The sequence below is a fragment of the Pelodiscus sinensis genome, chromosome 3, assembly GCF_049634645.1.
Source record: "Pelodiscus sinensis isolate JC-2024 chromosome 3, ASM4963464v1, whole genome shotgun sequence".
Taxonomy (NCBI): domain Eukaryota; kingdom Metazoa; phylum Chordata; order Testudines; family Trionychidae; genus Pelodiscus; species Pelodiscus sinensis.
Window position 1 is genome coordinate 154,640,914 of NC_134713.1, and position 27,394 is coordinate 154,668,307.

The 27,394-nt window shown below is 41.9% G+C and overlaps 1 protein-coding gene across 7 annotated transcripts; it reads left to right on the forward strand.

Moving 5' to 3' along the window:
* Positions 1 to 27,318, forward strand: BROX (BRO1 domain and CAAX motif containing). Of its 7 annotated transcripts, XM_075925245.1 has the most exons (14): positions 1 to 225; positions 3,110 to 3,245; positions 5,214 to 5,320; positions 5,817 to 5,913; positions 7,362 to 7,457; positions 8,793 to 8,865; positions 9,378 to 9,483; positions 9,958 to 10,047; positions 11,469 to 11,554; positions 13,231 to 13,312; positions 18,890 to 19,040; positions 21,575 to 21,734; positions 22,182 to 22,230; positions 23,221 to 27,318. In XM_075925245.1, exons 2-13 carry the CDS (start codon positions 3,145 to 3,147, stop codon positions 22,227 to 22,229), a joined length of 1,197 nt encoding a protein of 398 aa, XP_075781360.1. In that variant the 5' UTR covers positions 1 to 225; positions 3,110 to 3,144; the 3' UTR covers position 22,230; positions 23,221 to 27,318. The 7 variants fall into 7 exon arrangements, with proteins under 7 accessions (XP_075781360.1, XP_006115655.2, XP_075781356.1 ...); XM_006115593.3 differs by lacking the exon at positions 22,182 to 22,230 and having other exon boundaries at positions 2 to 225; XM_075925241.1 differs by lacking the exons at positions 1 to 225; positions 22,182 to 22,230 and adding an exon at positions 1,723 to 1,864.
* The last annotated feature ends 76 nt before the right edge of the window (positions 27,319 to 27,394 follow it).

The following is a 27,394-nucleotide window of genomic DNA, read 5'->3' on the forward strand; positions in this document are numbered from 1 at the left end:
CACGTGGTCAGCAGGCGACTGTGCGCCTGGGCCGGCTACAGTCACTACCGCGGTTTGGGGGTTGCCCGTGTCCTTCTGACCCGCGCGGCCCCAGCTGTTCCTGCGCCGGCGCTCGCGAGCCCCATCTCCTGCAGCCGGAGCAGGGGTTGGCCTGCGCCTTTCGGCGGTAACGAGACTAAGGGGGCTGGTTCAGAAGTGCCCGATCCACCGCTGCTCAGCCCAAAGGTGTGTGCGCGGGGGTGGCTATTAGTTGCTATTAGAGGGCGAGTTTCCGTGCAGGAGAAAAATCAATCCCCTCACTGTTAGCGTCTCCCTTTCCTCCTCCTTTGTTCCCACCACTGTAGTAGTGAATCACTGGAATGGGTTACCTAGGGAGGGGGTGGAATCTCCATCCTAGAGGTTTTTAAGTCTCAGCTTGACAAAGCCCTGGCTGGGTTGAGTTAGTTGGGATTGGTCCTGCCTAGAGCAGGGAGCTGGACTTGATGACCTTCTGAGGTCTCTTTCAGCTCTATGAGTCTATGTTTAGTAACCCCTGCTTCATACACAGATTCCCTTCTTTCACTGGGGTCTGGTTTCATGCAGTGGTTTAGTCTCCTCTCCTGAGACCAGATCTGTGTATATTTTAGTTGTGAAAGGTCTTAATCAGGCTACTCCCTGAGGCCAGTAGAGTTGCTCACCCAGAATGCCCATGAGGAGCAAACACAACGGGCTGGGGATTCTTCCCTTAGTGGTCCCTAAAGGGTGGGATTCACTGTGAGAATCGGCTGCTCCAATCTGTAGTTCTAGAGAAGGAACGATGCGGTTGGAGGTGTTGTCCAGTCTTATTTAGTAACGATAAATTGCCCAGGGAGGTTGTGGAATTCCCATCTCTGGAGATATTTAAGAGTAGGTTAGATAAATGTCTATCAGGGATGGTCTAGAATTAGGTCCTGCCATGGGGGCAGGGGACTGGACTCAATGACCTCTCGACGTCCCTTCCAGTCCAAGTATTCTATGATAATGGGAGCTCAGCGTGTGCAAGAGCAGTAGCATTGCAGGTGCACAAATCTAGTGCAGGAGAACTAACCTGGTATAAATAAGGTGAACTCGAACACTGTGGCTGGATAGATGTTAAGTGTGCAGAGTTTCTGAATTTGATGGGGGTTCTGTTAATAAAGTGTAACCTATTTGAAGGGAGCAACAGCTTTGGGAAACAATGAGCTGTGCTCTCCTTTCCTTTGGACTAGCTGCTCACTAACCCTTAGGAGAGGCTGAGGTCAGGAATTCAACGTGTCCTCAAATCTGGCTCCTAACAGCCTGGCTCACGTGGAGGGGGATACGTTTGTACCCTCTACATCGCTGTGGCATAGAGCTGGCTTCACAGTTCACTCGCTGCACGGTGGGAAAACGGAGAAAGGGGGTGCTGAGATGGGCCAGGGCTTGCTCTGGGCAGTGTGTGACACACGCAGCCCTCGGCAGGAGGGACTTGGCCGGATGTTTCAGCCAGACACTCGCTAATTCTCCGCGGATTTGCTCATTCAGTTCCCTACAGGCCTCGAGCCGGGTGGGGTGGGAACCCCTCCTCCTTCACGTTCCGGGGCGTGCGGGAGAAGCAAGTCTCCGTGCGCACCTTACTTGCCAGAGGTGCGGGGGAAGCAGGTCTCTAGCCCGGCGGGCACAGATCGATGCACCCGGTTGTGCGCAGCCTGCAGGGTCTCAATAAGATCGACTCTCCTCTACTTGTGCCTGCGTAGCGGCGGCCATTTGGCGCGAGGCGCTGGCGTGGGCGCCACACTGCGCCGGCGCACGCGACGAGGGCGGAAGTAGGGCTGCTCGGGGAAGGGCGTGTGAGGCTGGGAACAGCGAGGGCGGAAGCGATCCCGTGGTGAGCTGCTGCTCCGCCCGAAGCTGGCTCGTCCGCGGGGGTAAACAGCAGCCCCCGCCCCCAGTGTACGAGAGCGCGGCGGGGGCGCCCGCGGGATGGGCCTCGGTTGCTCTGAGCTCGGCCTGGCGCTCGCGCTGGGAGTCTTGGCCTGTGAGGGCGCGGGGCGGGGCGCGGCGCGGCGCGGGGGCTGAGTCCTGTTTCTCCAGCGGGGCACCACAGACTGGGCAAGGCCGGGAGAGGGGGTCTGGGGGCCCTGCTCCAGGCCAAGCAGCACCCCGCTCTGGGGCTGTGGTCGCGGGCTCGCTGGTGATGCACGAGGGTGGCTCTAACTCTTCCAGCTGCTCGCCACACTCGTGTTCGTAGTGTATGCAGTGCACCGAAACACATAGCTATGCTACCAAATGATGGACAGACTCATCCAGCTCTTGACTCGGCAGCCTTACAAGATCTTTAAGGTTTCCCTGGTTTCTAGGTCTTTAAATATTCTGTGTCCCTGGGTATCAGGGTAATCTAATACAAGAATTATTGTTGAGGGATGGTGCATATTGTAAAATGACATTATTTATAGTTGTTCTGAGCACTTTCTTTGGCCATCTTTTTCCTTGTAATAGTAATCCACACAGCTTCTGGGTGTAGTTCACTGTCCCACTTAGTGGCACTTTAGAGCTGAGAGAGAAGAGTGTGTTCTGCAGCCTTGGCTGAGAGCTAAGCAGGCTTTTAGCTCAACAGTAGAGGCTTATGCAGTCAACTCCAGAGGTCCCAGGTTCGGGGCATTACATAATGCCAAAGGAAGAGATTCCTTTCTCCAAAGTTGTTAAAGTGACAGTTTGCTCAAAAAGGTATAGGCCACATCAATCAAACTATTGCCTTTCCAGATAAAGGTGGGGAAAAAAGCACTTCTAACTTCTCCTAAAAGTATGTTGCTATATGTAAGTACACATCAGATTACTAGCTGTTTTGATTGTGGTTGAGCATCCAGTCTTTTGTTAAAGGGAAAGTCACTGTAAAGAATGTGAGACTTCTTGGTGCAGTGGCAGCATGGGAGGAAAGGCAAGTAAAACTTTATGGCCTACCACCTTAAACAGTGTGCTTTGTAGTATAGTAAGGTCTTGCTGCTGTGGGCTTTCCTGTGCAATAATGTATCTTTCATGCACTTTATAGAACCAAGTGGAGCAACAAATGTTCCATTTGGATAAGAGCAGCACCCCAATTACTATCAAGTAACTGTTTACCTCTGTTCCTTAGGTTTTCAATAAATAGCATTTCAAACAGTGGGAGAAATGACCCATTGGTTTCATCGCAACCCATTAAAAGCTACGGCTCCTGTCCCATTCAATTTCTATGGCGTAACCACCAGTCCCGCTGCAGCGAAGATTTGCAAGTAAGTGTGTTTCACACTAACACTGTTTCTCCCCATCCCCCCAGTGTTCAGAGTGTATTATGGACATCTTTTAAGTATTGGTTGAATACACTAGAGATTTGTAGACTGGAAGACAATAAAACACTGATGGAATTCTCAGCATACAGTTCTAAAGAAGAGTTAATCTAATCTTACAAATCTGATGCTGCATAACACAGTCTTTGGAAACAAAACAGAGGCTAAAAGGATTAGATGTTCTATCACTTTTTGCTGAGCATGTATTGTATTGCAGAAGGATTAGTGTAAGTAATTTACATAAATGAATAAACTAAAAGTCTTCTATTGTAAAGATAGGAATGGCTCTGAAAAAGCATTTAAATCAAGTTTATAAATACAGATTACAATTCCATCTATTCATGTAGAGCAGTGATCACCAACCAGTAGATTGGGATCTTCTGGTAGATCTTGGGCCTCTGACAGATGATCCTAACTAGTTTGGCCAAGAGGTTATCAAGTGCCAGCACTTCAGCTGTCTCTCCCCTCACTGCTGCTCATTTCTTGCCCTTTGCCTTGGAGCTGCCCCTCCCCCAGGGGAGCCTCCTGCTTTCTGGGCAGGGAAAGGAGAGAAGGGGCGCTGATGTCAAGCTGCCTCCTCCCACTTTGTATCCTTTCTCCACGAATCAGAGAGGGGACACAACAGGACTTGGAATGGAGTTTGCTGGCTGCTTTAGGGAGTGGGCCAGGGCCAGGGTAGGGGTGAGCCTGCCTTAGACCCACTGCACCACCAACCAAGAGCCACCTGAGGTAAGCTGTGCCTATTTGGAGCCCACATCCTGAAACCCTATCCCAGTCATGAATCCCCTCCGGCACCCCAAGCCCCTGCCCTAAGCACCCCTGCATCCAAACGTCTTCCCAGAACCTGCACCTAGAACCACTTCAGTCCAACTGCCTGCCCCAAGGTCAGCTCAGAGCCTCCCTCGCACTCCCGATCCCTTAATCTAAGACCAGATCCTGCACCCCAACCCTCTGCCCTAGCCTGATGAAAGTCAGTGAGGACAAGTAAGAGAGGGAGAATGGAGTGAGCAGGGGTGGGGCCTCAGAGAATGGGAGGGACTGAGGCAGGGCAAGGGTATTTATATTTGAGGTAGATCTTGGATTGCAGTTAAATTGAAAAAGTGATCTTGTGCTTAAAAAGGTTGGAGTCCAGTGATGTAGAGTAAAATTCCAGTGCTGATAGGTACCTTGGCCATGTTTACATCTCTGGAGAGGACAAATAGCAGTTCCTATGCATGGCAGTACACAGTCATATGGCTTCATGTGCAAAAGCATGCAAATCAATTACACTGTGTGTGTATTAACAGAGACTGAGTCAGGGCTCCTTGGTTTTATCCTGAACTTCTGTCATAGTCTTGCTATGTGGTCTTGGGCAAGTTACTTACCTTCTTTGCTTGCCTGGGTTTTTAGATCTGAAATTAGTATACTACTAATCTGTCATGTATTGTGAGGCTTAATTCATATTAGCAATGTAATTTGAGATCTTTGAATAAACACAGTGATAAAAATTACTATTGGAACGAGCTAGTACAGATTGTAATTAGAATTACACACATTCTAGTGGAATATCAATGATGTGGAAATCTCTCTGACATTTTGGGAGGATAACAAATATTTTTTTGGTTGGATGTGTTGAGTAAGCAATAAAGTTCTTCATTTACTAAAACTGATAACTGCTGTATATTGTGTTCAAAATTAGTCGTACTTTAAACTGAAAATACCAGTGTTGATATGAATGTTGGATTCTACAAGAGATTAAAAAACATGTTGCATCTGATCCCTCCCTGAGAAGTGTTTGATATGTCTCTTTTTTCCCCCAAATTGCTGTCTCGTATATTAAATTGATTCTGCACTTAGCTAAAAGGATAAGAGAGAGTGTTATGTATTTAAAAGATCACCTTTTGTGTAAAATTTGTTGATGTTTTCTTTATGTAGTGATTTAAGATCATCTAGAGCACAGATCTTGGAGCTGTTTACTGATTTGAGTTGCAATCCAGAAATGATGAAAAATGCAACTGATATGTACTTTTCATTCTTGCAAGGTAAGAATTTTGAAAACTGCAGTAAAAGGTTTAATGAAATTCATAATAATTTGTTATACCAACTTATGTAGGGGCACTGTCTGTTCACCGGGAAATATGTCTCCTGTTCCTGTCACCTATTATGGTCTTAGAAGCCTTAGTCAGCATCCTGGCAATACTAAAAGCTTAGACAATCCTTTGCTCTCTTCCTTTTAACCAAGTGTTCCAGATTAGGTATCTCAACCATCTGCTTTTTTGGGGAGGAAAGAAATTCATTTCCCTTGTCTCTGACTGTATTGTGTTACTTCTAAAATCAGGTCTATAACTTCTCTCAGCATAGAGAGATTATCATATCAAAAGTATAAAATAGTATCAGGTTTCACATTAGGTAGTTACTTTTAAGGAGTAACATGAATGGTCTGAGAGACTTTTGCTGTTCTACTTGCTTCTTTATATCACTGTCTTCTAATTTTTAAATGGCTTGTTGTCATGTGTTTTGTGTTTGTTTTTTTGACAGGCTTTATAGTCTCATTGGATAACTCTTCCCAAGACTGCAAGTTGCGATATATTCAGAATTTTAAATGGACAGACACATTACAAGGACAAGTTGCAAGGTATATATTCTATAGAGCAGTGGTCTCCAACCTTTTTACATCCAAGATCACTTTTTAAATCTTAGAACAAGCAAAGATCTATTGCCCCATCCTTCCCCAAAGACCCCACCCCTTCCTTGAAGCCTTGCCCTCTCTATTCCCCTCCTCTCCATCACTTGCTATCCCCAGCCCTTATACACTCTACACTGCCACTTTTTTTCCCAATTCTTATGTAAGAAGAGGTTTTTCCAACATTTGGCCTGTCTAGACTGGACCAAATGTTAGAAAAACCCCTTCTTTTGGAATCCACCTTATTCCTCATGGAATGAGAAATATAGGGGTTACCGAAAGAGTATGTTTGCTCTTCCACTAAGAAAAGAAGAAGAACAAATGCATCCTTGGATGCAGAATAGTTTTTCCAGGATATCTCTGGAATGCCTTGCAATCGACTGGTCGAGCCCTCACAATCGACCAGTCGATCGCAATCGACTGATTGGTGACCATGGCTATAGAGATTGCAATGTTTGTGGCCAGTTTCTTTAGATTATAATATAGATCTGCCACTATAGTAAATGTTGCATGATGTGATTATTAAGTAGTTACCAAGAGGCTGATTACATTAACATTTTAATAATTGTTTTGCTTTTCTGCTTTATATCTATTACAGTGTTCTTTGAATTGTAAAGTGCCTCTTTCTTTTATTTATGGTTAAAACACTGCATTGAAAGGGTGGATCCAATCTGTTGGGGCTTTCTATAATCTCTATTTACAGTTGAACACAGGCTAATTGTTATAGTGAAAAATAGGAAATACTTCATATTTTTAATTGTGTAGTTAAGAATGAGAGTTTATATGATTGTAGCGGTGTCTGGTAGCTGGAAATCTGAAACTTAAGTCTTACCTTTATACTTTCTGGTGATAGTCTCACATTCCAATTGTGTCTCACCTGAGATGAAGAATATTGATAGAAATGTAGCCGTGTTAGTCTGGTCTAGTCGAAACAAAAAACAGGACTATGCAGCACATTAAAGAGTAACAAGATGGTTTATTAGGTGATGAGCTTTCGTGGGCCAGACCCACTTCCTCAGATCAAATAGTGGAAGAAAATTGGCATGACCATATATACCAAAGGATACAATCAAAAAAATGAACACATATGAAAAGGACAAATCAAATTTCAGAACAGAAGGAGGATGAGTGGGGGAGGTAAATGTCTGTGAGCTAATGATATTAGAAGTGATAATTGGGGAAGCTATCTTTGTAATGGGTAAGGTAATTAGTGTTTTTGTTAAGATCTAGGCGTAAAGTGTCAAATTTAAGCATGAATGACAGTTCAGAGGATTCTCTTTCTAGTCTGGTGTTAAAATGTCTTTGAACAGTTTATACAAATTATAGAACTTGCCTAAATAAAGTGGCAAGCATGACATTGCTTGTGTGACCTTTTTCGTTGTTGTTGGTTTTTGCTTTAGTGCCCAGCAGGATGCTGTGTTTGAACTGGTTTCCATGGGATTTAATGTGGCTCTGTGGTACACAAAATATGCATCGAGACTGGCTGGAAAAGAAGAGTAAGTGTTTTCCTCCATTAGCAGTTCCATTGCAATAATACCCCAACAAGAAGGAAATCCTCTTTTAAAGCAGACTTCATTCACATGCTTTATCATTCAGATGTACTCTGGCTTCTTACTTCCCCAACAAACTTTCTTGTTGTTGCAGCATATAACCAAACACAGTGCATGCACCAAATTTCTCTACCTCACATTGAAATACACAATTTAAACTTTAACCACATTTTTATAAACCTGCTGTTCACTGAAATCTAGGACTGTGGTGTGTTCTATACTGGCTTAGGACCGGTCAGGGCAGGTGCTGTTATCTACTGCGTAAGTAGATTTTTTTTTTGCCATCTCCACTTTGTGATTGTGACAATCCGCAATCTATGCACCACGTTGTTGCGGAATGCCCAACACAAACATTTATTGGCTCACTGGAGGATATCCACAATCTAACCAGTGACGCTGTTCGCTGACTGGACAGTTTTGACATCCAACTTTGAAGAAATACAGCGTTGAACACAACATTAAAGATAGAGACTGAAATGTAGAATATTTTATTTCTGCATGGAACAGTGTCACATTGGAGAGAAGACTAGTTTCCCTTGTGTTCACATAGTTTCTCCAGCATCTTTTGCTGCCAACCCTACCTCCTTGGCTTCCCATAGCACCTGTTGACTGGGCAGAGCTGGAAATTCGGCTAGCAGCATTGATGAACAGAAGAAACTGACAGAACTTGACAGTATTACTAGCTTTTCATTATAGGGGTAAAATAAATTGTAGGAAACTGTGTAAATAACTTTTTGCAACTTGAATTAAAAAGTAGCTTCAGACATTCTCTAAGTGAGAAGGTTCTAGTCACTGTGGCTCTTTGCATTAACTTTTGGAGATTTCTCCCCCTGAAGGAAAATCATAATGTTTTCTATGAAAACTATTCAATATTAGGCTGAAAATAAATATAGAAAATTCAGTTCTCCAACAATGAGCATGATTAATGCCTGGATTTAGCTTTGAAATTTAAGTTTGAACCAGAGGATTGTAGTCCTGCTTAAAGTGCAAACATGAACACGGCCACTATGGTGCTTTCATAGGTAGCATTTTGCTGAGGGAAAAAGTACAGCCAAGCAATGCTAATAAAGGTCAAGCAATAAAACTATAAGAATAGTTAACAAAAAAAACTGCTCTGTAAGAGTAAGGACAAAATCTCAGGTCTTTAGAATTTCAGATACAAGGCTATTAACCAGTATATGAGTAGTCAAAGTTTTTTGTAAGATTATGAGCTGGTAAATAATTCTGCTGTGTAATATTAACTTGGATGCAGAATTGCATATTTCATTAAACATTTTTCAGTATAACAGAAGATGAAGCAAAAGACGTTCATAGAAGCTTGAAGATAGCAGCTGGGCTTTTTAAACATCTAAAGGTAGAAAACACATCTTTACTCCTATATTTTCAGTTTACTTCTGCTGGAATTCTACAAGTGTTGCATTTGAAGCCATATGGATTCTGTTGCAGAATTCCAACAGGTTTATCAGTTGTAAGTTTCTCTGTAGAGAGACTTTGTCTTCTCCTTGTCCTGTATAACACTCAGTGAATTGTTAGTGTGTTACATATAACTTCTAAAAAAAAACTTTTGGGTCATATGCAGGGGATTTATGCAATGATAATGGAGCTTTTGGATGCTGTGGAAAATAACAAGCCATCAATTTGAGTCACTCTACTAGTCAGTTGTTATGACTGGCTATTAATCAAACTAGAAAGGCAATTACAATAGTGTATTATAGTGACCTGGCCACCAATTAACTTGACTTAACATCGCTTGTAGTTGTACTTATTTAGTAATAAAAAGTGTATATAGGGGAAAAAAACTTAAATGTAATAGTGGTGTCTTTTATTTGAACTAACCTTGAAAGTGACAATCTCTGTATTACTTAGGACAGCCATATCCCCAAATTGATTACACCTGTAGAAAAGGGAAGGGATTTAGAAGCTCGACTTATAGACTCCTACATCATCCAGTGCCAAGCTGAAGCTCAAGAAGGTAAAAAAAAAAGGGCATTTATCTGTGGATTTCTCTTGTAGTTCATGATGTCTCTTGGATAGTGAGAGCAAAAGTACTATAGTTTGGGGTTGATTGTGTACACAGAATCCAAATTTTCACTTTTGTTAAATGCCAATAAGACATTGGAAATATTTGTTGATTTAATTTCAAAGAAGTTCTGTGGGAGATTCTCAGTCTCAGGCAATCTTGCTCAATGCTGTATTCAAGCATCTAGTAAACTGAAAGTCCAAATATTTTGAAATAAAGAAATTGAAAACTAATCTCCCTGCAGCCCATTACTGCTCACTCATTTGGTGCTACTCAGTTATGCCTTAATTTTGTGTCTAAACCTTGCATCAGTTGTCAGAGCACACCATTATTTCTGTGCTATTAGAACTCAGGAATTCAGATTGTTAAATACTTAATTAGGTTTGATGTGACTGTCTGCAATTACATTTTTGTTAATGATTTTAGTGACAATTGCCAGAGCTATTGAGCTGAAACACAATCCTGGTCTGATAGCTGCTTTAGCCTACGAAACAGCTAATTTCTACCAAAAAGCTGGTAAGTTAAATTACATTGTTATTTAAGTCCTTAGTAATTTAATTTGCATACCTTACAGAAAACAAACAAATAAAACACTGATACTGCAATCAAGAGAGGTAACCCTGTTGCAATTTCTTTGTGGACAGCATTAACAGTATCATCATCAAATGTTAATTCTCAGTACAGTAAAACTCCATTGGTCCGGCATCCAATGCTCCGGCACTCCTGATGGTTCAGCACCATCGGGAACCCGGACGTGCTCCGGGCAGCCGGACATTTAGAGCTGCTCTGCCCCCGGCTTCCCTGATTCAGCTGCTACTGAAACTGACCAGCAGCTGAAGCGGGAAGCCGGGGGCAGAGCAGCTGGGGTGCTGCCGGGTTGGTCCCATAGCGCCACCCCTCGGCGTTGCGGGACCAACCCGGCAGCACCCCAGCTGCTCTTGGGGACGCCTGGGGAAGAGCAGCTGGGGTGCTGCCGGGTTGGTCCCGCAGCGCCGAGAGGTGGCGCTATGGGACCAACCCAGCAGCACCCCAGCTGCTCTGCCCCAGGCGTCCCCGATTCAGCCGCTGCTGAAACTGATCAGCAGCATCTGAATTGGGGACGCCTGAGGCAGAGCGGACTATCGGAAGGGGGGGCTATGAGGGGTCTGAGGTGGCACCCCCCCCCCACCCCATACTCCTCATTGCCCCCCCTTCCGATAGTCCAGCATATTTGATAATCCGGCACCCCCTGGGTCCTAAAGATGCTGGGTTATTGGAAGTTTCCTGTATAACAGATTTATAGTGGACGAATCTAGAGACAGTCCTACTGGCTCTGTGGGATTTTGTTCTGGTTCTGTTCTTCAGTGAACTGCTATTATAAGTTAGTAGACAAGAGGGAATGATGGAAGTTAAAGGAATGTCTTGAGTTGTTCGACAACAGCTCCTCAGGCCAAGATTGGCTTTTTCCTATGGGAAAACTTGTACTGGTGTGTATATACTAGTTTAAATTGGGGAAAATAAATTTATTAGACTATATTAATGAAAACTACTGAGAAATATTTAAAAGTTTGATAAATTGCAGTAATATGATCTGTTTAATTTTAATTAAAAGGTAAGAAAAGCTTCAGTCTAAAGCTGTATTCTTTTGCCTTACTTACCTCAAACAGAAACTAAACCTTTTGAATCAGGGAATTCCTATGCTTTGTTTAGCAATGAAAATTGCATATTTGTTTAGCAAAGGGGAATTCCCAGATTTTTAAAAATAATTGTTTTTTAGGTTTTTTTTAACTTGATGTTTTCATGCAGCTTAAATCTCTTTGCTGCTTCAGGCATAATCGTTGCACTTCATTGAGGTTATAGCTATGTCATACTTCTGATCTATAGACAGACGCAACTAGATGAGTGCTGCTTTACATTTTTTTAATGACTTAGAAAAAATATTGTTTATGTAATTCTAGATCAAATGTTATCCAGTTTGGATCCAGCATACACTACTAAATGGAGAAAGTACCTACAATTGAAGACAAGTTTCTATATGGCCTATGTGAGTACTCTGTGGCTAATCTGAATGCTTCAGAAGGGTTTCTAAGGCTTACCTAGAAGTTGGATGGGGAATGGGAGTCAGTTATCATTTCTTCTTGTCACCACATTACAAAATGATGTATTGCAGTCCCTTTAGTACTTAAAATACATGTTCTAGAATAAAATGCAATTTGTGCCGTGCGGAATTTAGTGTAGTTACTCACCTCCACGAGAGAGGCAGGTCAGTTTGAGTATTTTACACTTGTGCTCTATTCCCTGCACTGATTCCCAGTCTGCTTCCAGATGCAATTCAGAGTTGATTATATTTCTAAATGTATGGATAAGTTATAATCTGATATCAGTTGCCATCTCCATGCTTTCTTGTATCGTGTGTGTTTTGCTAGTTCATGATTTATCTCTTGGCGTGACATTCTCCATCAAGGACCAGTAGCTCTGTACTGTAAATAGTTGCAGCTTGTGGTATTGCCATATTTTGGTTTTGAAAATAAAAATGCTTTGATTTTCTCTTAGTTTGGGTCTGTAACCAGAAGCTGTTTGTTTTGTGAATGGATGAGAAAGTTATGGTTGGGCTGTGTTTGATTTGTGCTATTTATTAAGACCATCCATATGAAATTGGTTTCACAATATAGCAGGTAATATATATGTTGCATCTTGAGACTATTTCTATTAGTTTGGGTCTGTAATGGGGCTAGACCCTAAGGCCATAGAGAAGTCCTCCAGGAGGCTAGAGAGGCTCTAGAGGAACCAGCCTATCACAGGCCAGAGGAGACTACAGAAGAAGCTGCAGAAACAGAGGCAGCTCAGTTACAGCCCAGACCTGGAAGGGAGAAGGTCAAGGGGGCTGGCTAGCAGAACCAGGGACAGCTCAAAGTGGGGAGCTGTTCAGGACACTGTCTCTAGGAGGAGAAGCCCTGGAGGCACTACTCTCCCACTGAGTGGGGAAAGAGACTGAGGGAAACAGATTGAGACTGGATTGGACTCAAAGGCACTCTGCAGAGCATACCTGGATGGGCCTCTGTTAGAGGTGTACCCGGGAAAGGTGTTGTGAATGCACCTAAGTCTGTGAGACTCAGCTGGAGGGCTGAGTAGCTGCAAGGCTTTTAAGACTGAGGCAATGGAGGAACCCGCACTCCACCAAGCAGGGGGCGCTCATGAGAGGCGAGTGCCCACTCCCGTTACAGGGCCTCATCTAAATTGTGTGTTTTATAAAATGGAACATTTGATATTGCACTCCAGTAGGAACCCTATTTGTGCATAAGAGCCCAAGTAGTTTTAGAAAAGGGAGAAAATATGAGTGTGGTGATGTCCTACTTGGAAGTTGCTGTAACAATTCAGAAGATCAGGAATGTTTCTGTTGCCTTTCTGAATTGAGTAATTTTTTTTCATAAATTTGAAATTATGGTACCTGATTCTCACCATAAAAACAACTGAGTTTCTTCTCTGCTGAAGGGACTTTCACTTAGGCACCAGTGAGTGCTGCTTCTTGCTACTTCCTTGCACCCCCTTCTGGTTGACTGTGCAACTATTGGCAGCCTCAGAGAGATGCAGATCTTGCTATTCTGGCTTGTGTTAAACTGTGCAATGATCTCCATCCAGTGAGGAGTAAAATGGCAAAACTGATGTGGTGCCAGGAAATTGGCAGTTGACGGCAGTACCTGCATTATTCTCTCTCATCAGTCATACTGCTACCATGGTCAAACTCTGCTGGCCAGCGATAAATGTGGAGAAGCAATCAGATCTCTGCAGGAATCAGAAAAATGTAAGTATGATTGCCACATTCTCAAATCTCTCCTGGAACATCTGCTGTTGTACTGGTTAGAGAATATTTAAAAAGCTTTAGTTTTCATACTTCAGAGTAGCTCACAAAATAGCAAATATTTGTGTTAAAACCAAATTAACACATTATCAAGGTTGTATTACAGTACGCAATTAATGCATACTAGCGCGCTCTAATATTAATAGACCCATTCATTCGATCACCGGATTATAGCGGGCTCTAAAATCAATAAAGACCTTTAGAGTCCTTACACTGTGTCCAGAGTCTACAAATGTGTAGTACAAAGAAAATACACAGCAAGGAGATGAATGTCAATCTGCTACACCCCTATTTGGGAGGATGATATAACCCAGCAATGGGCAACTTAGGCTTGTGAGTGGGCCACATGAGTGGCCCTCCTTCATCTCAATGGACTGCAAGATTGTCATAAATAAGGGTGGGGTAGTTTTGCTAACTACAGTGTACTAATTGAACTTGTAGCAGCACTTTGATAGGATGCAAGGGGAACACACGACTCTGTCGTTGTGTTCAATCAGCACTTACCTCACTTCACATGCCCTTGCTTGTCATGCATGACGCTTTAGTAATACTGGTATGAAAAAACTACATAGATGGAAACCAGTGGAATCTGGCAAACCTGCACACAGGCAACAGTAAACAAAATGTTTCATGGACCACACACACAACCCCGATGAGCTGCATGTTGCCCACCACTGATACAATCCCTGTGGTAAGTGCATGTTCCTGATAGGTAGGCTATACATCATACTGCAGCAAAATTAGGCAAATCCTCACTAAACTTGGGGGTTACAAGGTAGGGATGTCTACGTGGACTATATGGTTAACCGATAAGCCTAGGCTTTATCAGAAGCAGCAAGTGTGGGGGAGCAGGAACCAATGCTGGGGGAACTAGTTTAAAAGCTGATTTCCCCCCAGTACCGGCTCTGCAGTGCTGTCTCCTCGCTGGGGGGCAGGTAGGGGAGGCAGCCGCAAAGCAACCTCTGTCGCAGTGAGCCTGGGCCTATCGTGGCCAGAGGCTGCTTCACAGTAGCAGCCCCTGTCCGTGAGGTGTCAAAGTGCTCTGCAGGCAGAGACTGCTCCGCATCCCACCTAGAAGCCTCTGTCTGGAGCTCGGGCCCCATATCACCCACTAACAGGGTCTACTGCCACCCCACGCTGCTGCCTCTGTATCAGAGGCAGCAGTGTGGGGTAGCAGGCAGCTGGTCTGCACGGGGAACTTTTTTTAAAAACTGGCTCCCCTTGTGGACCAGCTCCCTTGGCCACTCCATGCTCCTGCTTCTGATACAGAGGCAGCAGTGCAGGATGGCAGGGGGCTCTTTGAGAGTGGGGCTGGGAGCGTACTGGCTGACAGCCCTGCCCCTAGAGACTATTGAATATTTGTGTAACCACAAAGATTTCGTGCGGTTACATGACTGTTCAATTACCCAATAGCTAACATCCTGATTACAAGGCATGGCTGCTAGATTTTGCTTATTGAGGTGGAAGGCACTGTTTTCCACATTGTAAGATTGCTCTCGTCCAGTGATAGAATGAATGAGTCTATTAATATTAAGGGATAAAATAGAAAGATGAATACTCCTGTTGAAAGTAATAGTACTTGGATACTAGTGAATTTAAAAGCAGTATAAATGTATTTCTTTGAACTTATTATTCTATTTCTAATGATGTCTTCTGTAAACCCATGGCTCTCTTCCTGTTGGTATTGTAGACTTGTAGAAGAATTTGACTCAAAAAAACTCCGAGTGTAGAAAATGTACTTTCCCTACAGGTTTTGCACCTTCATTTTGGCCTGGCCAGTTTGAGTGGTGCCTGGTGGTACTAATGGTCTTACTAAGATGTAGTTAAAGGCTGAAGTTCCTGTGAGAGGGAGCATGTTCCTTCAGTTTGTGGAAGGAGAGAGATCTACAGGGAGGCTCCATGAGGAGATCCAGTGATCTGTAGGGGTCAGGATCACCGAGAACTGTGGAAAGAACTGTCTGCTCACCATGTAAAAAGGCCTGACTGGAGCAACCTGCACTGGAGGGCAGAAGCTTTAAGAGAAGGCTGAGGAAATGCCAGGCAGTGGGACCTAGGTTTGGAACAAACTATGATCCCATTAAAGGTTTTACTCATTTTAAGTTGACATTTATACTCTGATGATTTAATAAACCTGACCCAAGAAGGGATGTTGTGTGACTTGCATGACAGTCTGGAAAGTCCAAAAAAGCAGTTGTTGGAAAGTCCAAAAAAGAGAACAGAGGCAGGATCCAACACCAGACAAGGGATGGCCTTGTTACATCTGGTAATGCAGTATTTCGTTTTATTATAATGTATTTTATCCTGTTAGCCTAGAAACACCACATAAATTCAAGCTCTTGGCAGGCTTTTAAAAAGTGTGTTTTAAAGATAGCATCATTGAGAGTTCTTTTAATGACCTGAAAATCATAAGGGAATCCTACAAAAAGTGGAAGCATGGATGAAATGCTGAGGAGGAGTTAAAAAAAAAAAACAATAGCACAAGCCATGTAGGAAAAAAATCAGAGAGCCTATAGCACACAATAAATAACATCTAGCCAAGGACATAAGGCATTAAGAGGTTCTTCAATTATATTACAAGTAAGAGAAAGATGAAGGAAAGTACAGGTCCTCTATTTGATGAGAAGTTAATAACTGATAACATCAAGAAGGCTTTGATGTTTAATGCCTGTGTTGATTTAGTCTTCACTAAAAAGGTTAATGGTGAACAGATATTGAATATAATTAATATTATGAAAAAAGGAAGGAACGCAAAGCAAAATGAAAGAGGACTATGCAGCACTTTAAAGACTAACAAGATGATTTATTAGGTGATGAGCTTTTGTGGGCCAGACCCACTTCCTCAGATCAAATTGTGGAAGAAAATTGGCATGACCATATATACCAAAGGTACAAAGTGGGTCTGGCCCACGAAAGCTCATCACCCAATAAACCATCTTGTTAGTCTTTAAAGTGCTGCATAGTCCTGTCTTTTGTTTCAGCAAGACCAGACTAATATGGCTACATCTCTATTACAAAGCAAAATAGAGAAAGAACAAAATAAAGAAAACTTATACAGGTTGAGAACCACTAATCAAGCTACTTTACCGTTGTGGGCCACTTCCAGTGCTTACTGTGTGATCCTGAGAATGTCTCAGGCTGCAGATGTGTGCTGATAGGGTTGCAAGTGGCCCATGGGATAGATTCAAGTTGGCAGGGCCTGATAAGACTGTATGGTTCTTAAGGAACTAGCTGAAGCAATTTCAAAATGGAGGACAGTTGAGATCTCAGAAGACAGGATAAGGGAAAACAAAATATCTTGACAAGGAAACAGAGAGGATCCAGGGAATTATAGATCAGTCAGCATGACTATAATATCTGGAAAGATACTGAGATAAATTATTAAACAATCACTTTGTAAGCACCTGCAGGATAATAGGGTTATAAGAAGTATCCAGCATAGATTTGTCAAGAACAAACCCAAGTCTAATTTTCTTCTTTGACAAGGTTAGTGGCCTAGCTGATGGGGGAAATAGTAGATGTGATCTATCTTGATCTTTAGTAAGGCTTTTGACACAGTCCCACATGACATTCTCATAAGCAAACTAGGGAAATGTGCCCTAGCCAACACTACTGTGAGTAGGTGCACAGCTGACTGAAAAACCATGCTCAAAAGGTAGTTATCTATGGTTTGCTGCTAGGCTGGGAGAGTGTATCTAGAGCAGTTCTGCAGGGGTGAGGTCTGGGTCTAGTGCTATTTAATATAAAATTTGCAGATGACATCAAACCGGAAGGAATTAATAGAATTTTGGAGGACAGGATTAGAATTCGAAATAGCCTTGACAAAGTAAAGAATTGGTCTGAAATCAAGATAAAATTTAACAAAGACTGTTTGCAAAGTACTTCACTTAGGAAGGAAACATTCAATGCACAATTACACAGTGGGACATAACTGGCTAGGTGAGGGTACTGCTGAAAAGGATTGGGGGAATTCTAGTGGATCGCAAATTTAATACAAGTCCGCAATGTGGTTCAAATGTGAAAATGGCTAATATTCTGAGGTGAATTAGCAGGAGGGTTTTTTGCAAGTCACAGGAGGCAATTGTGCCTCTGTACTCAGCATAAGGCCTCAGCTGGAGCACTATGTCCAGTTCTGGGTGCCACACTTAAGGAAGGATGGGGACACGTTGGAGAAACTGTAGTGGAAAGCAACAAAAACAATAAAAAGGAAGGATTGAACAAATAGAAGGAAATCAGTTGAAAAGTCTATACTTGGCAAGAGTTAAACTAGGTAGTTTTGCCTTGGATTAGCTCTTTACTAAAATAACTCTTGCATTTCTAGAGAACACTTTCTGCTTCTCTGATAGACTAAGCAGAATAAAGCGTCATAGAAATACATCCATTCTTAGGCCAGGTCTACACTGAACCTGGAAGGTCAGCTTAAGGAACGCAATTCTAGTTACGCAAAATGCATAGCTAGAGTCAGTTTATCTTAAGCCGAGCTATGGAGGCGTCCACACGGTGGGAGGCTGCTTCCCTTACTCCTTGCAAAAGGAGTACTGGATGTTGGCAGGAGTTGCCCTCAGTGGTAACTTTACAGGTCTATACTAGAAAGCTAAAAGATCGATCTCTGGAGCTTTGATCTCCCAGTAAGCATAGGCATGCCCTTAGATTTTTCCCTGGGGGCTCGTCTAGACTGCATTCCTCTCTCGAAAGAAGAATGCAAATGAAGCAGATGGAAAATTAAAAGGAAGTGCGGATTTGCAAATCTCGTGCTTCATTTGCATAATCGCATGAGAGCGCTTTTTCAAAAAAGGATTTTTAAGAGAAAAAACCCGCAATCTAGATGGGGTTCTTTTGGAGGGAAAAAGAACCTTTTTTCGAAAGAACCCTTACTCCTGAAAAAATGAGTACAGGTTCTTTCTAAAGGGTGTTTTTTTTTGTTTTTGTTTTGTTTTGTTTTTTTTGAAAGAATCCCATCTAGACTGTGGGGTTTTTTTTTAAAAAAAAAAACGCTTTTTTGAAAAAGTGCTCTCATGTGATTATGCAAATGAAGCATGAGATTTGCAAATCCGCTCTTCATTTGAATTTTCAATCTGCTTCGTTTGCATTCCTCTTTTGAGAGAGGAATGCAGTCTAGACATGGCTTTGGTCTCTCAGGCACAACTATGTATCTCAGGCTTACTTAATGTTCTTGGCTTATTAATAGGCCAAACACAATACTGTTCCTCTCTGTCTGTCCCTGAATTCTTTCAAGACTGCGTTCTGTTCCATGGTTGCATAGTTCCAGTTCTTGTTTTACAGTTCCACTTTTACTTATCTCTACAAGTAAGAATTCTTCTCTACCCTCCGCATTCAAAAAGTTGACTTTCCATGACTAACATGAATGTTTTGGCCATGGTTGGAGACGTTACCCTAAAACCAACTTCTTCTGCTTTATCTATTCAGAATCTTGAAAAGATTACTGGGTGTGTTGCAATTAAAGCAAGAGATAAGTACAATTTTATGGCCAATTGTAACTTTTTTTAACATTGTTTTCTTAAGTTTTTGTCAAGGCTGAAGCATTATGCAAAGAATATGGTGAAACCAAAGGGCCTGGGACTACTGCCAAACCCTCTGGCCACCTCTTCTTTAGGAAACTAGGAAGTCTGGTTAAGAATACCCTAGAAAAATGCCTGAGAGAAAATGGATTCATGTGAGTATATATTCCCTGCTTGTTACACTATTTTACACATTTATTTTTAAAATCCCTGATTTATTATTATTATTTGTAAGATTAGATTAATTTTACAAAGAACAGTTTTGCCCTAAATAAAAAACTTGTTTCAGTGTGTTAAAGGAACTGGAAGAGTGTCTACTTTCTGTATTTGTATGTTATATAAGGAATTGTTGAATTTTGTCTTGGCTTGTGGCTTTCTAAACTTAGCTGTTGTTAAAGTCAGTTAATCAGTGGTGTAGCCTGAGCTGTGTGACCTTGTTAATTGCCATGTGCCCAAGTAACTATGGTAAATGGGGCATTCAGTTAACTGATTTATAAACTTACTCTTGAAGAGGCATCAACTTTAAATCTAGTAAGCTCAGAATACTTACAGGAACTACACCTGAATTCTTCTGAATCCTCTTGCCAGTTGTCAGGCTTTAGAATTCTCTTTTTTTTTTTTTTTTTTTTTTTTTTTTTTTTTTAAATAGGAAATGTTTCCCCTGGTGCTGTGTAAAACCTATTCAAATAAGGAAACTTTCTGAACACAAGTGCTGTCAAATACACACAGAACACTAAAAATAGAGAAAAGTGTTTTGCTAATCTTCAGTTATATGGATTCTATTTGACTTGTGACAGCAGTATATAAAGAGATTCATAGAAGTCTGATGGTATGTCCCTTTTAAAAAAAACAACAAAACACAAAACCTGACAGATGCCCAAGGCCTGTCCACTGAGATGTTGTTCATGCCATACTGATGACATAGCAATAGTCACAGAACTCTGTTAGAGCATAAACATAATGTGTGTTGACCACAAGGTAAATGTCAGTTTCTATTGTGTGGTGTGGTGTTGCAAAAGAGATAAATATACAATACAAGTTGGACCTCCTTGGATCGGCACCCTTGGGACCGGACCTGTCCAGGATGAGGGATTTTGCCAGATTGGGAAAGGTCATTTCTGGGGACCCTTGTCACTGCTCCCCCCCAGTCATGTCCTCACTGGCTTCCCCTGTTGCCGGCCCTTCCGCACACAGGACTCTTGTCCCCATCGTGGCAGCCCCGCCGCCAGCACGTGCAGCCCCCACTGCTGGGCTCCTGACCTCGTGGGATAGCCCCCCTTCTGGGGTCCAGCTGTGCTGCTGGGAGACAGTCCTGCTGGGGCTTCAGCTTCAGTTGGCAGCTCAACAGGCAGCAGCAGGGCTGCCAGGCTCTTTGCTGTGCTGCCAGGCAACAGTCCCACTCCAAGGTTCCTGGCTCTACCACCAGGCAGCCTTGTGGTCAGGCTCTCAGGCCTGTGGGGCAGCTGCGCTGCCTTCTAGTCCCACCATGCAGTTGTGCCACTTGGCAGTAGCGGGGCTGCCAGGCTCCTGGTTGTGCTTGCCCTACCGCTGGGTGGCAGCCCTACAGCTGGGCTCCAGCCCTGCTGCAGGGCGCCCAACCACCAGCGCTCTACTGGGACTCTCTGGTCCTGGGACATCCGTGGTCTTGCTGGACCAAAGAGTCCTGGTAAAGAGAGGTTCAACCTGTACTTCCTTTTATGTTTTTTGATCTAGCAAGGCTCTCTGGCCATTGCAGTGTTACCAGCATTAGTGCATGCTGGCACGCCAAGTATCTGACTTCAAAGAGATAGAGGGAAATTTTTGCTTCTGTGTCTTTTCCTTTCTCCTATGGTATTCTGACCCTAATCTGGATTTTTATTTTAAGCGTATTTAAATTGAAACAACATTTATCTCCACTTCTACCAAAACAAAAGGGAGAAAACCAGTCTGATGGAAAAGTCTAAGGAAGCCAGTTGGGAGGAGAGAGAATAAATGGAAAATTGTCTCTGTGAAGCAGCAGGGAAACCATACTGAAGTGAATACCTCTTCATAATACCAACATTAAGATCTTTAAATAAAATGGGACTATTTCAGCAATAATAGTATGGTGTAGGGATGTAACAATGTAGTCAATAAACCAATTAACGGATAAGCAAAAGCTAGAGACTACATGCATTTCCCCCACCCCTCTTGCCAGGACCTACCCCTCTTGCCAGGACCTACCCAGTTCTGCGTTTAAAGTGTGTTAGGAGCCAGGTAGGCAGGCAGCCCAGCTCAGTTCCAGCTCGTGCTGGGTCCAGGAGCTCAGCCCCACCTCTGGACAGGCTGAGCTGTCTCTGTGACAGGCAGCTGGTCCATGAGAGGAGCTGGTTTTTTAAACTGGCTCCCCTCATAGATCAGCTCCTGCCTGACACCTTGCACTGCTGCCTCTGTTACAGAAGCAGCAGTGCAGAGTGGCAAGAGGCTCCTTGGGAGTGGGGCCAGAGCGTGCGGGCCGCCGGCCCCGTCTCCAGGGCCTATAGAATAATTGAGTAACCAATAATTCATTAGGCTAATCAACTTCAATTAACTGATATTTAACATCCGTAGTATGGTGCCTTTGTGAGTGGCCAGATTATTCCCAAAGTGAAGAAAAATGAACTGAAATGTATATATTCTGTCTGGAAGTCTTTTGTTTACTCTGTTTTTAAAAAAATAAATTTTGTCTTAGTTACTTTCAGAAAGTGCCACCCGAGGCTCCTCAGCTAGAGCTGAAGGCGAACTATGGCCTAGTAGAGCCCATCCCTTTTGAATTTCCTGCCTTGCATGCACACTGGACCCCTGAAACACTTGCTGCATTTGATCTCACCAAGAGGCCAAAGGACGACAGCGTAAGACTATTTTACTTAATATTGTTCCTCCTCTTTCTCCCATCCCTTTTATCTACTGCATAGTTGAGAGTTGATACTCAGCTATTCCACCAGTGTCCTCTGCTCTATCCTACCCAGTAGGACAAATTCAGACATTGTGGGAGAGGAATGCAGGGCGATCAGGAAACTTGGGATCTATTCCTGCTTCTACAACCTGACTAGGTGCAAATCACTGAACCTCTCTGTGCCAGAGTCCCCATCTGAAATAATGCTTTCATGCCTCAGGGTGTAAAGGTTAAATTAAATGGAGCTGGGGAGGTACTGAGGTACAGGAGCTAATGCCAGAGCCATGGGGCAGCTTAATGTAAATAATTAAAAATTATCTATGTGGGCACATAATGTTAATGCATCTGTTTTTAGTTTGAGGTATTGGACATGATGGTATCAACTATCTAACATGCCTTTTAGAGCACTCTTCATTCAAGTCATCTTTTAAGCCTTGCCACATCCCTGTGAGGTACATAGTGGAATTTTCCACTTCAGCAAAGGCAGTCAGTCAGTTATAGGTCATAATCTAAGATCCAATCACCTTCTCTACAGATTGAGCAACTTCTGTTAGTCCAGAGTCTAGAAGCTACATTGTTTCCTAGTTGTCCTTGGCTCATATAGTGAGATTTACCTTTTTGGTAAAACACTCGGGGCTCGTCTACATTGGCCCCTTTTCCGAAAGGGGCATGCTAATTTGACAGGTCGTAATAGGGAAATCCGCGGGGGATTTAAATATCCCCCGCGGCATTTAAATAAAAATGTCCGCCGCTTTTTTCCGGCTTTTAGAAAAGCCGGAAAAGAGCATCTACGCTGGCCCCGATCCTCCGGAAAAGGGCTTTTTTCCGGAGATCTCTTATTCCTACTTCAAAGAGATTTCCGGAAAAGGGCTTTTTTCCGGAGGATTGGGGCCAGCGTAGACGCTCTTTTCCGGCTTTTCTAAAAGCCGGAAAAAAGCGGCGGACATTTTTATTTAAATGCCGCGGGGGATATTTAAATCCCCCGCCGATTTCCCTATTACGACCTGTCAAATTAGCATGCCCCTTTCGGAAAAGGGGCCAATGTAGACGTAGCCTCGATGTCTATGAATGAAAAGTGCTATATAGGAGTGAGGTGGTTACGCAGCCAGCCTGCATTACTTAAAATAGACTTTAAGGGTGATGTGGTGAAGAAGGCAATGGCCTTGAAACACACTGCAGCTGTACTTCTAAAGTAGGTGCAGTAAATTGGATGAACTTAATTTAGTCCATTCTCTCTTGTCCATTTCAAGCCATCCTGAAATGCAACAAATTTAAATTTTTTTGTTAGAAACCAGAAAGCCCTGAGCTGGGAGAACAGAGAAGACTAGTTGAAGTATATCTAAATTCTGCATGGCCTCGCTGCTGTAACCCTATATATGAACATTGCGTGAAAGCCATGATTCTTTTAATTCATCTTTTTCAAACTCTTTTCTTGTCTGCAGGCTAAGCCAAAACCAGAGGAAGAAGTGAAACCGCTCAAAGAACCAGATATAAAGCCTCAAAAAGACAGTGGATGCCAGATCTCTTAAACATTATAAGTGCTTTGAATTCCTTTTACAAGTTGTATTTAACAAACTCTGGGGCTTTCATTTCCAATCTCCTTTTCTAATTCTTCTTAACCTTAAAGATTAATTCATTGATTTATGTTTAGTTGAAGTCTCTTCATTGAAGACATGGCTAGATTTATAAATGAAATTATTTATAACCATACTTTTTGTTGTTTTTAGTTGGGACCTCAGAATAAACTCAAATGTCCTCATGCTATAGAAAGAGTTTTAAGTTTGGTTCTCAGGTTAGCTTCTGTACAGAGAATAGCATACTAAAATTAGTATTTCCTGCCATAGGCAAAAGGAAAGGAAAAGGTGGTAAAGTGAAGGATGTTGTTTCTTTCCATGAGATTTAATTCTTCTTATCAAGTACCCAAAATGGAAAAAGTTGCGTATAGAAATTTGCCAGAAGCAGTTTTTTGTTGTTTGTCTCATTTCTAATCTGTTGTTCCTGATTAATAAGAAGAGTCACTCACAGTTGGGCTTTATCCATATGGAAACTTTTATAGGGAAGACACTTCACTATGCTTCTTCAGACGCAGAATTTCTCCATAATCTGAATGCAATTTATATTCAGTTGAAACAACTGGACACTCCCTTCTATTTAAATTTTCCCCATGCCCAAATTCATAGTAACCTGCTTTCTCTGTAGCTTGTTTATTTTATCCAACTGCTTACATTTAAGCCTTTTAATCTCAAATGGGGAGTCTGCTGGTGGCATGAGAGACTGAGGCAGCAAATTAAGTGGAAAAGATCTTAAAATGAATAAATCATGGTGTCAGGCTTCCAGACTTTCAGAGTTTAAGGTCTGGAATGATTGAATTATGGGCAATTTAAATTGGGTGACTTTTTAGAACTTAAATGACTGTATTGGGCTGTTATTAATGTGCTGTGTTTTCAGTTGGATAATACCTGCTCTGTCAATGGCTTCACAGTGCTAAGACAATATGTGATGCTGGCAATTCATCACAAATGACACCCGGCTCTAGGTTTCCTTTTCTAGAAACATAAATAGCATCTTCACCCAGATTCCTTGATAAAGTGCAGCTGTGGAAAAAATGACCGCAGGCAAGATTAAGGCTGGTTTGAGGAGGGAGGTGCTCAGAAGAACTTGCTATTTCTATAACTTTTTCCATAATTGAGGACTTAAGCTCTCAGACAAATTCGTTTGCAACCTTGGTGTCTTATGAGCATTCAGCAGTAATGAGTCCAAAATAACTGTAATAACTAAAACGTCTGTTTTCATTTGTAACTGATCAGAAAATTGTCTGGCACACACAGCTAATCACAGTGATCCATGTTTGTATGTGTGTCTTCCAGCTTGATCTCTGCAAATCATTGCACCTAGGAATGAAGATACACACCTTGAAAAAGCTTCAGCTGATAACAAACACAGCAACCTATGTGATTAGTATCACAGGGTACAAGGAAGGTATGCGCCAGTGCTCTGATTCTGTTCAGTACAGAGTTCGGTTCAATAGCTGTGTCTTGATATTAAAAATCTTCTGTGGGACTGGACCCACCTGCCTGGCAGTGTGTGACCTTCCGTGGTCCCCAACAGCTGGAACAAAGAAGCAGTTGGCCAATTAGAGACAATTTATGAGATTGGGAAACAGAACTTTCACAGAAACTGGACCGAATAGGCAACTCATTGTTCCAAGACACAGGAATGATTGTGGTACTAACCAATATGGACAGATCAAATGCAAAACTCATTTCCTCAATTATACCTTTCTCCTAATCAGTTCCATACACATGTCCCTATAAACTACTCAAACTATTTCTCCCCCAGGTTATGAAGGACAAGATCATTTCTGTTGTTTAAATATTTGAGGAGGTTAGGTGTTGAAAGGCAGAAGTTTTGTTGCATCTCAAGTTTTGAAGGAAGGGAGCTGAGTATGTTTGGCCAAGGTTTCACCAAGTGTTGATTTTAGTGATAAACTTCTAGTCTCCTGAATAATTATGGGGGCCAGTTTAGAATCTCTAACATTGGTAGAGGCGATGGAGTTGAAGATGAAGGATGGGTGTAGAAAGTGAGACAAATTTGTATCATTGCCACAAAATTCTAAAGCATATTATATCCTATAGCTACATGGCTTTCATTTTACTAAAGGATTAGCTGTGATTAGCTCCATGCTCCCATCTTATGTTTTCAGTATGTACTTTGTTACTCTTTTGTTCTTAATATACTTGTATTGAGGCATTTTTCTACTGACTTGACAATTCTTCTTCTAATTTAAAGTTAAGATTTTAGTAAAACAGTTTTCAGTTCTTAATGGCTGTTGCTGACTTGCACAAATTCACTTGTTTTCATTTTCTTGCACCTGCAGTGAGGCATTTGACCATGTGTCTGTGCAAGTTTCTTCATGAGATACAAATCTGTAGTTTTTGGGTTATCACTGATTTCCCCAAAGGCATTCAAAAATTGATTTTAAGAATTTGCATATTTACTGGCATTTGGACCCTGGTATTCCTTATTTTCTATAACTAAATGGCTTGTTTGAAATTCACTGTAAATGTTGGTTGACTATGTGCAACTTAAGTGTTATACAGTCCTGTCTGTAACCTTGTGTTGGTCCTAGGCTGTAGCTGTTTTCAGCAACCACAAGAGAGTTAACTTTTTAATACTGACCTAAAGGAATGAGTGCTGTTAAACTTTGCTTCTCAAGACTGACCTTATTTCCTTGTATTTTAAAGCCTATGGTACATAATAAGTAGTCTTGCTTGTGGGCATGGAATATATGCATTGTTGTTATAGCCATGTTGGCTCTGGGATATTAGTGGGACAGAGTGGGTGACATATCTTTTATTGGACCAACTTCCATTGGTGAGACACAAGCTTTTAAGCTTGCAGAGTTCTTATTCAGGTCTAGGACAGTAAGTGTGTCACAGCTAACTACTGTGACATTTTTAGTACCTTTCAAGCTCTCTGTAGCTTGAAAGCCTGTCTTTGAAGTTGGTTCCATAGAAGATATTCAAGAATCCACCTGGGAAAGGAATAGAGACATTTTAGTCTGAAAATAAGTAGAGGATGCTAAACTGTAATGTGATTCCTTTTTGATTTCTTATGAAGAGGAGAGATTTTGTTAAGGTATTTAAATAGACACTATTCTTTGAGTTACCTATTCCATTTGCTTAAACAGTTAGCCTGCTTGGGAGTGGGTTGGAACTTCAATCTGTCTGCATATATCTATATATAATACATTTCCTTCTGCTGAGGTTTTTTTAGTACTTTTTTAAAAGATAATGTATTTCATAAGATGACTTCTTAATATTTATTAATATCAGCATTAGTAGCCTCTGCTTTCTTATAAGGCTTTAGTGATGGCACAGTTTTACACTTAGTTACACCTGAAAAAGTTAATGTAAATGTCTGAGGTCTCACTTGTGCACTTCACAGTGGAGGCAACATTTACACCTATAAAGAAGGCAAGCACTAGAGTACAAGCTGATCATCAGGCTCTTGGTACTTTGTCTAGGGGCTCATAACTTAATAATTAAAGCAAAACATGTCCTTTATAGGAAAATATTTTGAACACTTGTGATACGTGTCTCACTCCATAGTCCATGTTACTAAGTTAACATGAAATATAATCATTTAGCATCTAACACTCTGTACATCCAAAGGACTAAAACTGGTTCTTGAATGTGCATGCCCATCTCTCATGGACTTCTATTGGAGTCTTGTATGTGCATCCAACTGTAGGATTTAGTCCACTTAGATATTTAGTACAATTAATTGGCTGATGTGTCATGGCAATATCTGTGCATAGTCAAAGAAAGCAGAGACTTGTGTTTATGTACAGTATTGTCTAGCCAACTTTGCACTTTAGAAACTTAATTCATTTTCAGTACTGTACAATATGCTTGTAAATACTCCTTTATTTTTGTTTCTGTTGTACTGATTGCAGAAATGTGATACTAGTGAGATTTGATGGGAAAGCATTAAAATTAAAATGTATGTATAAAATAAACTGTTAATGCAACTCTTGATATACTTCTTCATTTCTTAATATACATTAAGGCATAAATGAACATTGAATGCTTTCTAAATTCCACATTTGATTCT

Coding starts and splice junctions, on each gene's coding strand:
- BROX (XM_006115593.3), top strand. CDS start 3,145: ATGACCCATTGGTTTCATCGCAACCCATTAAAAGCTACGGCTCCTGTC. Junction 5,321..5,816: donor GTACTTTTCATTCTTGCAAG/GTAAGAATTTTG, acceptor TTTTTTTGACAG/GCTTTATAGTCTCATTGGAT. Junction 5,914..7,361: donor TTACAAGGACAAGTTGCAAG/GTATATATTCTA, acceptor TTTTTGCTTTAG/TGCCCAGCAGGATGCTGTGT.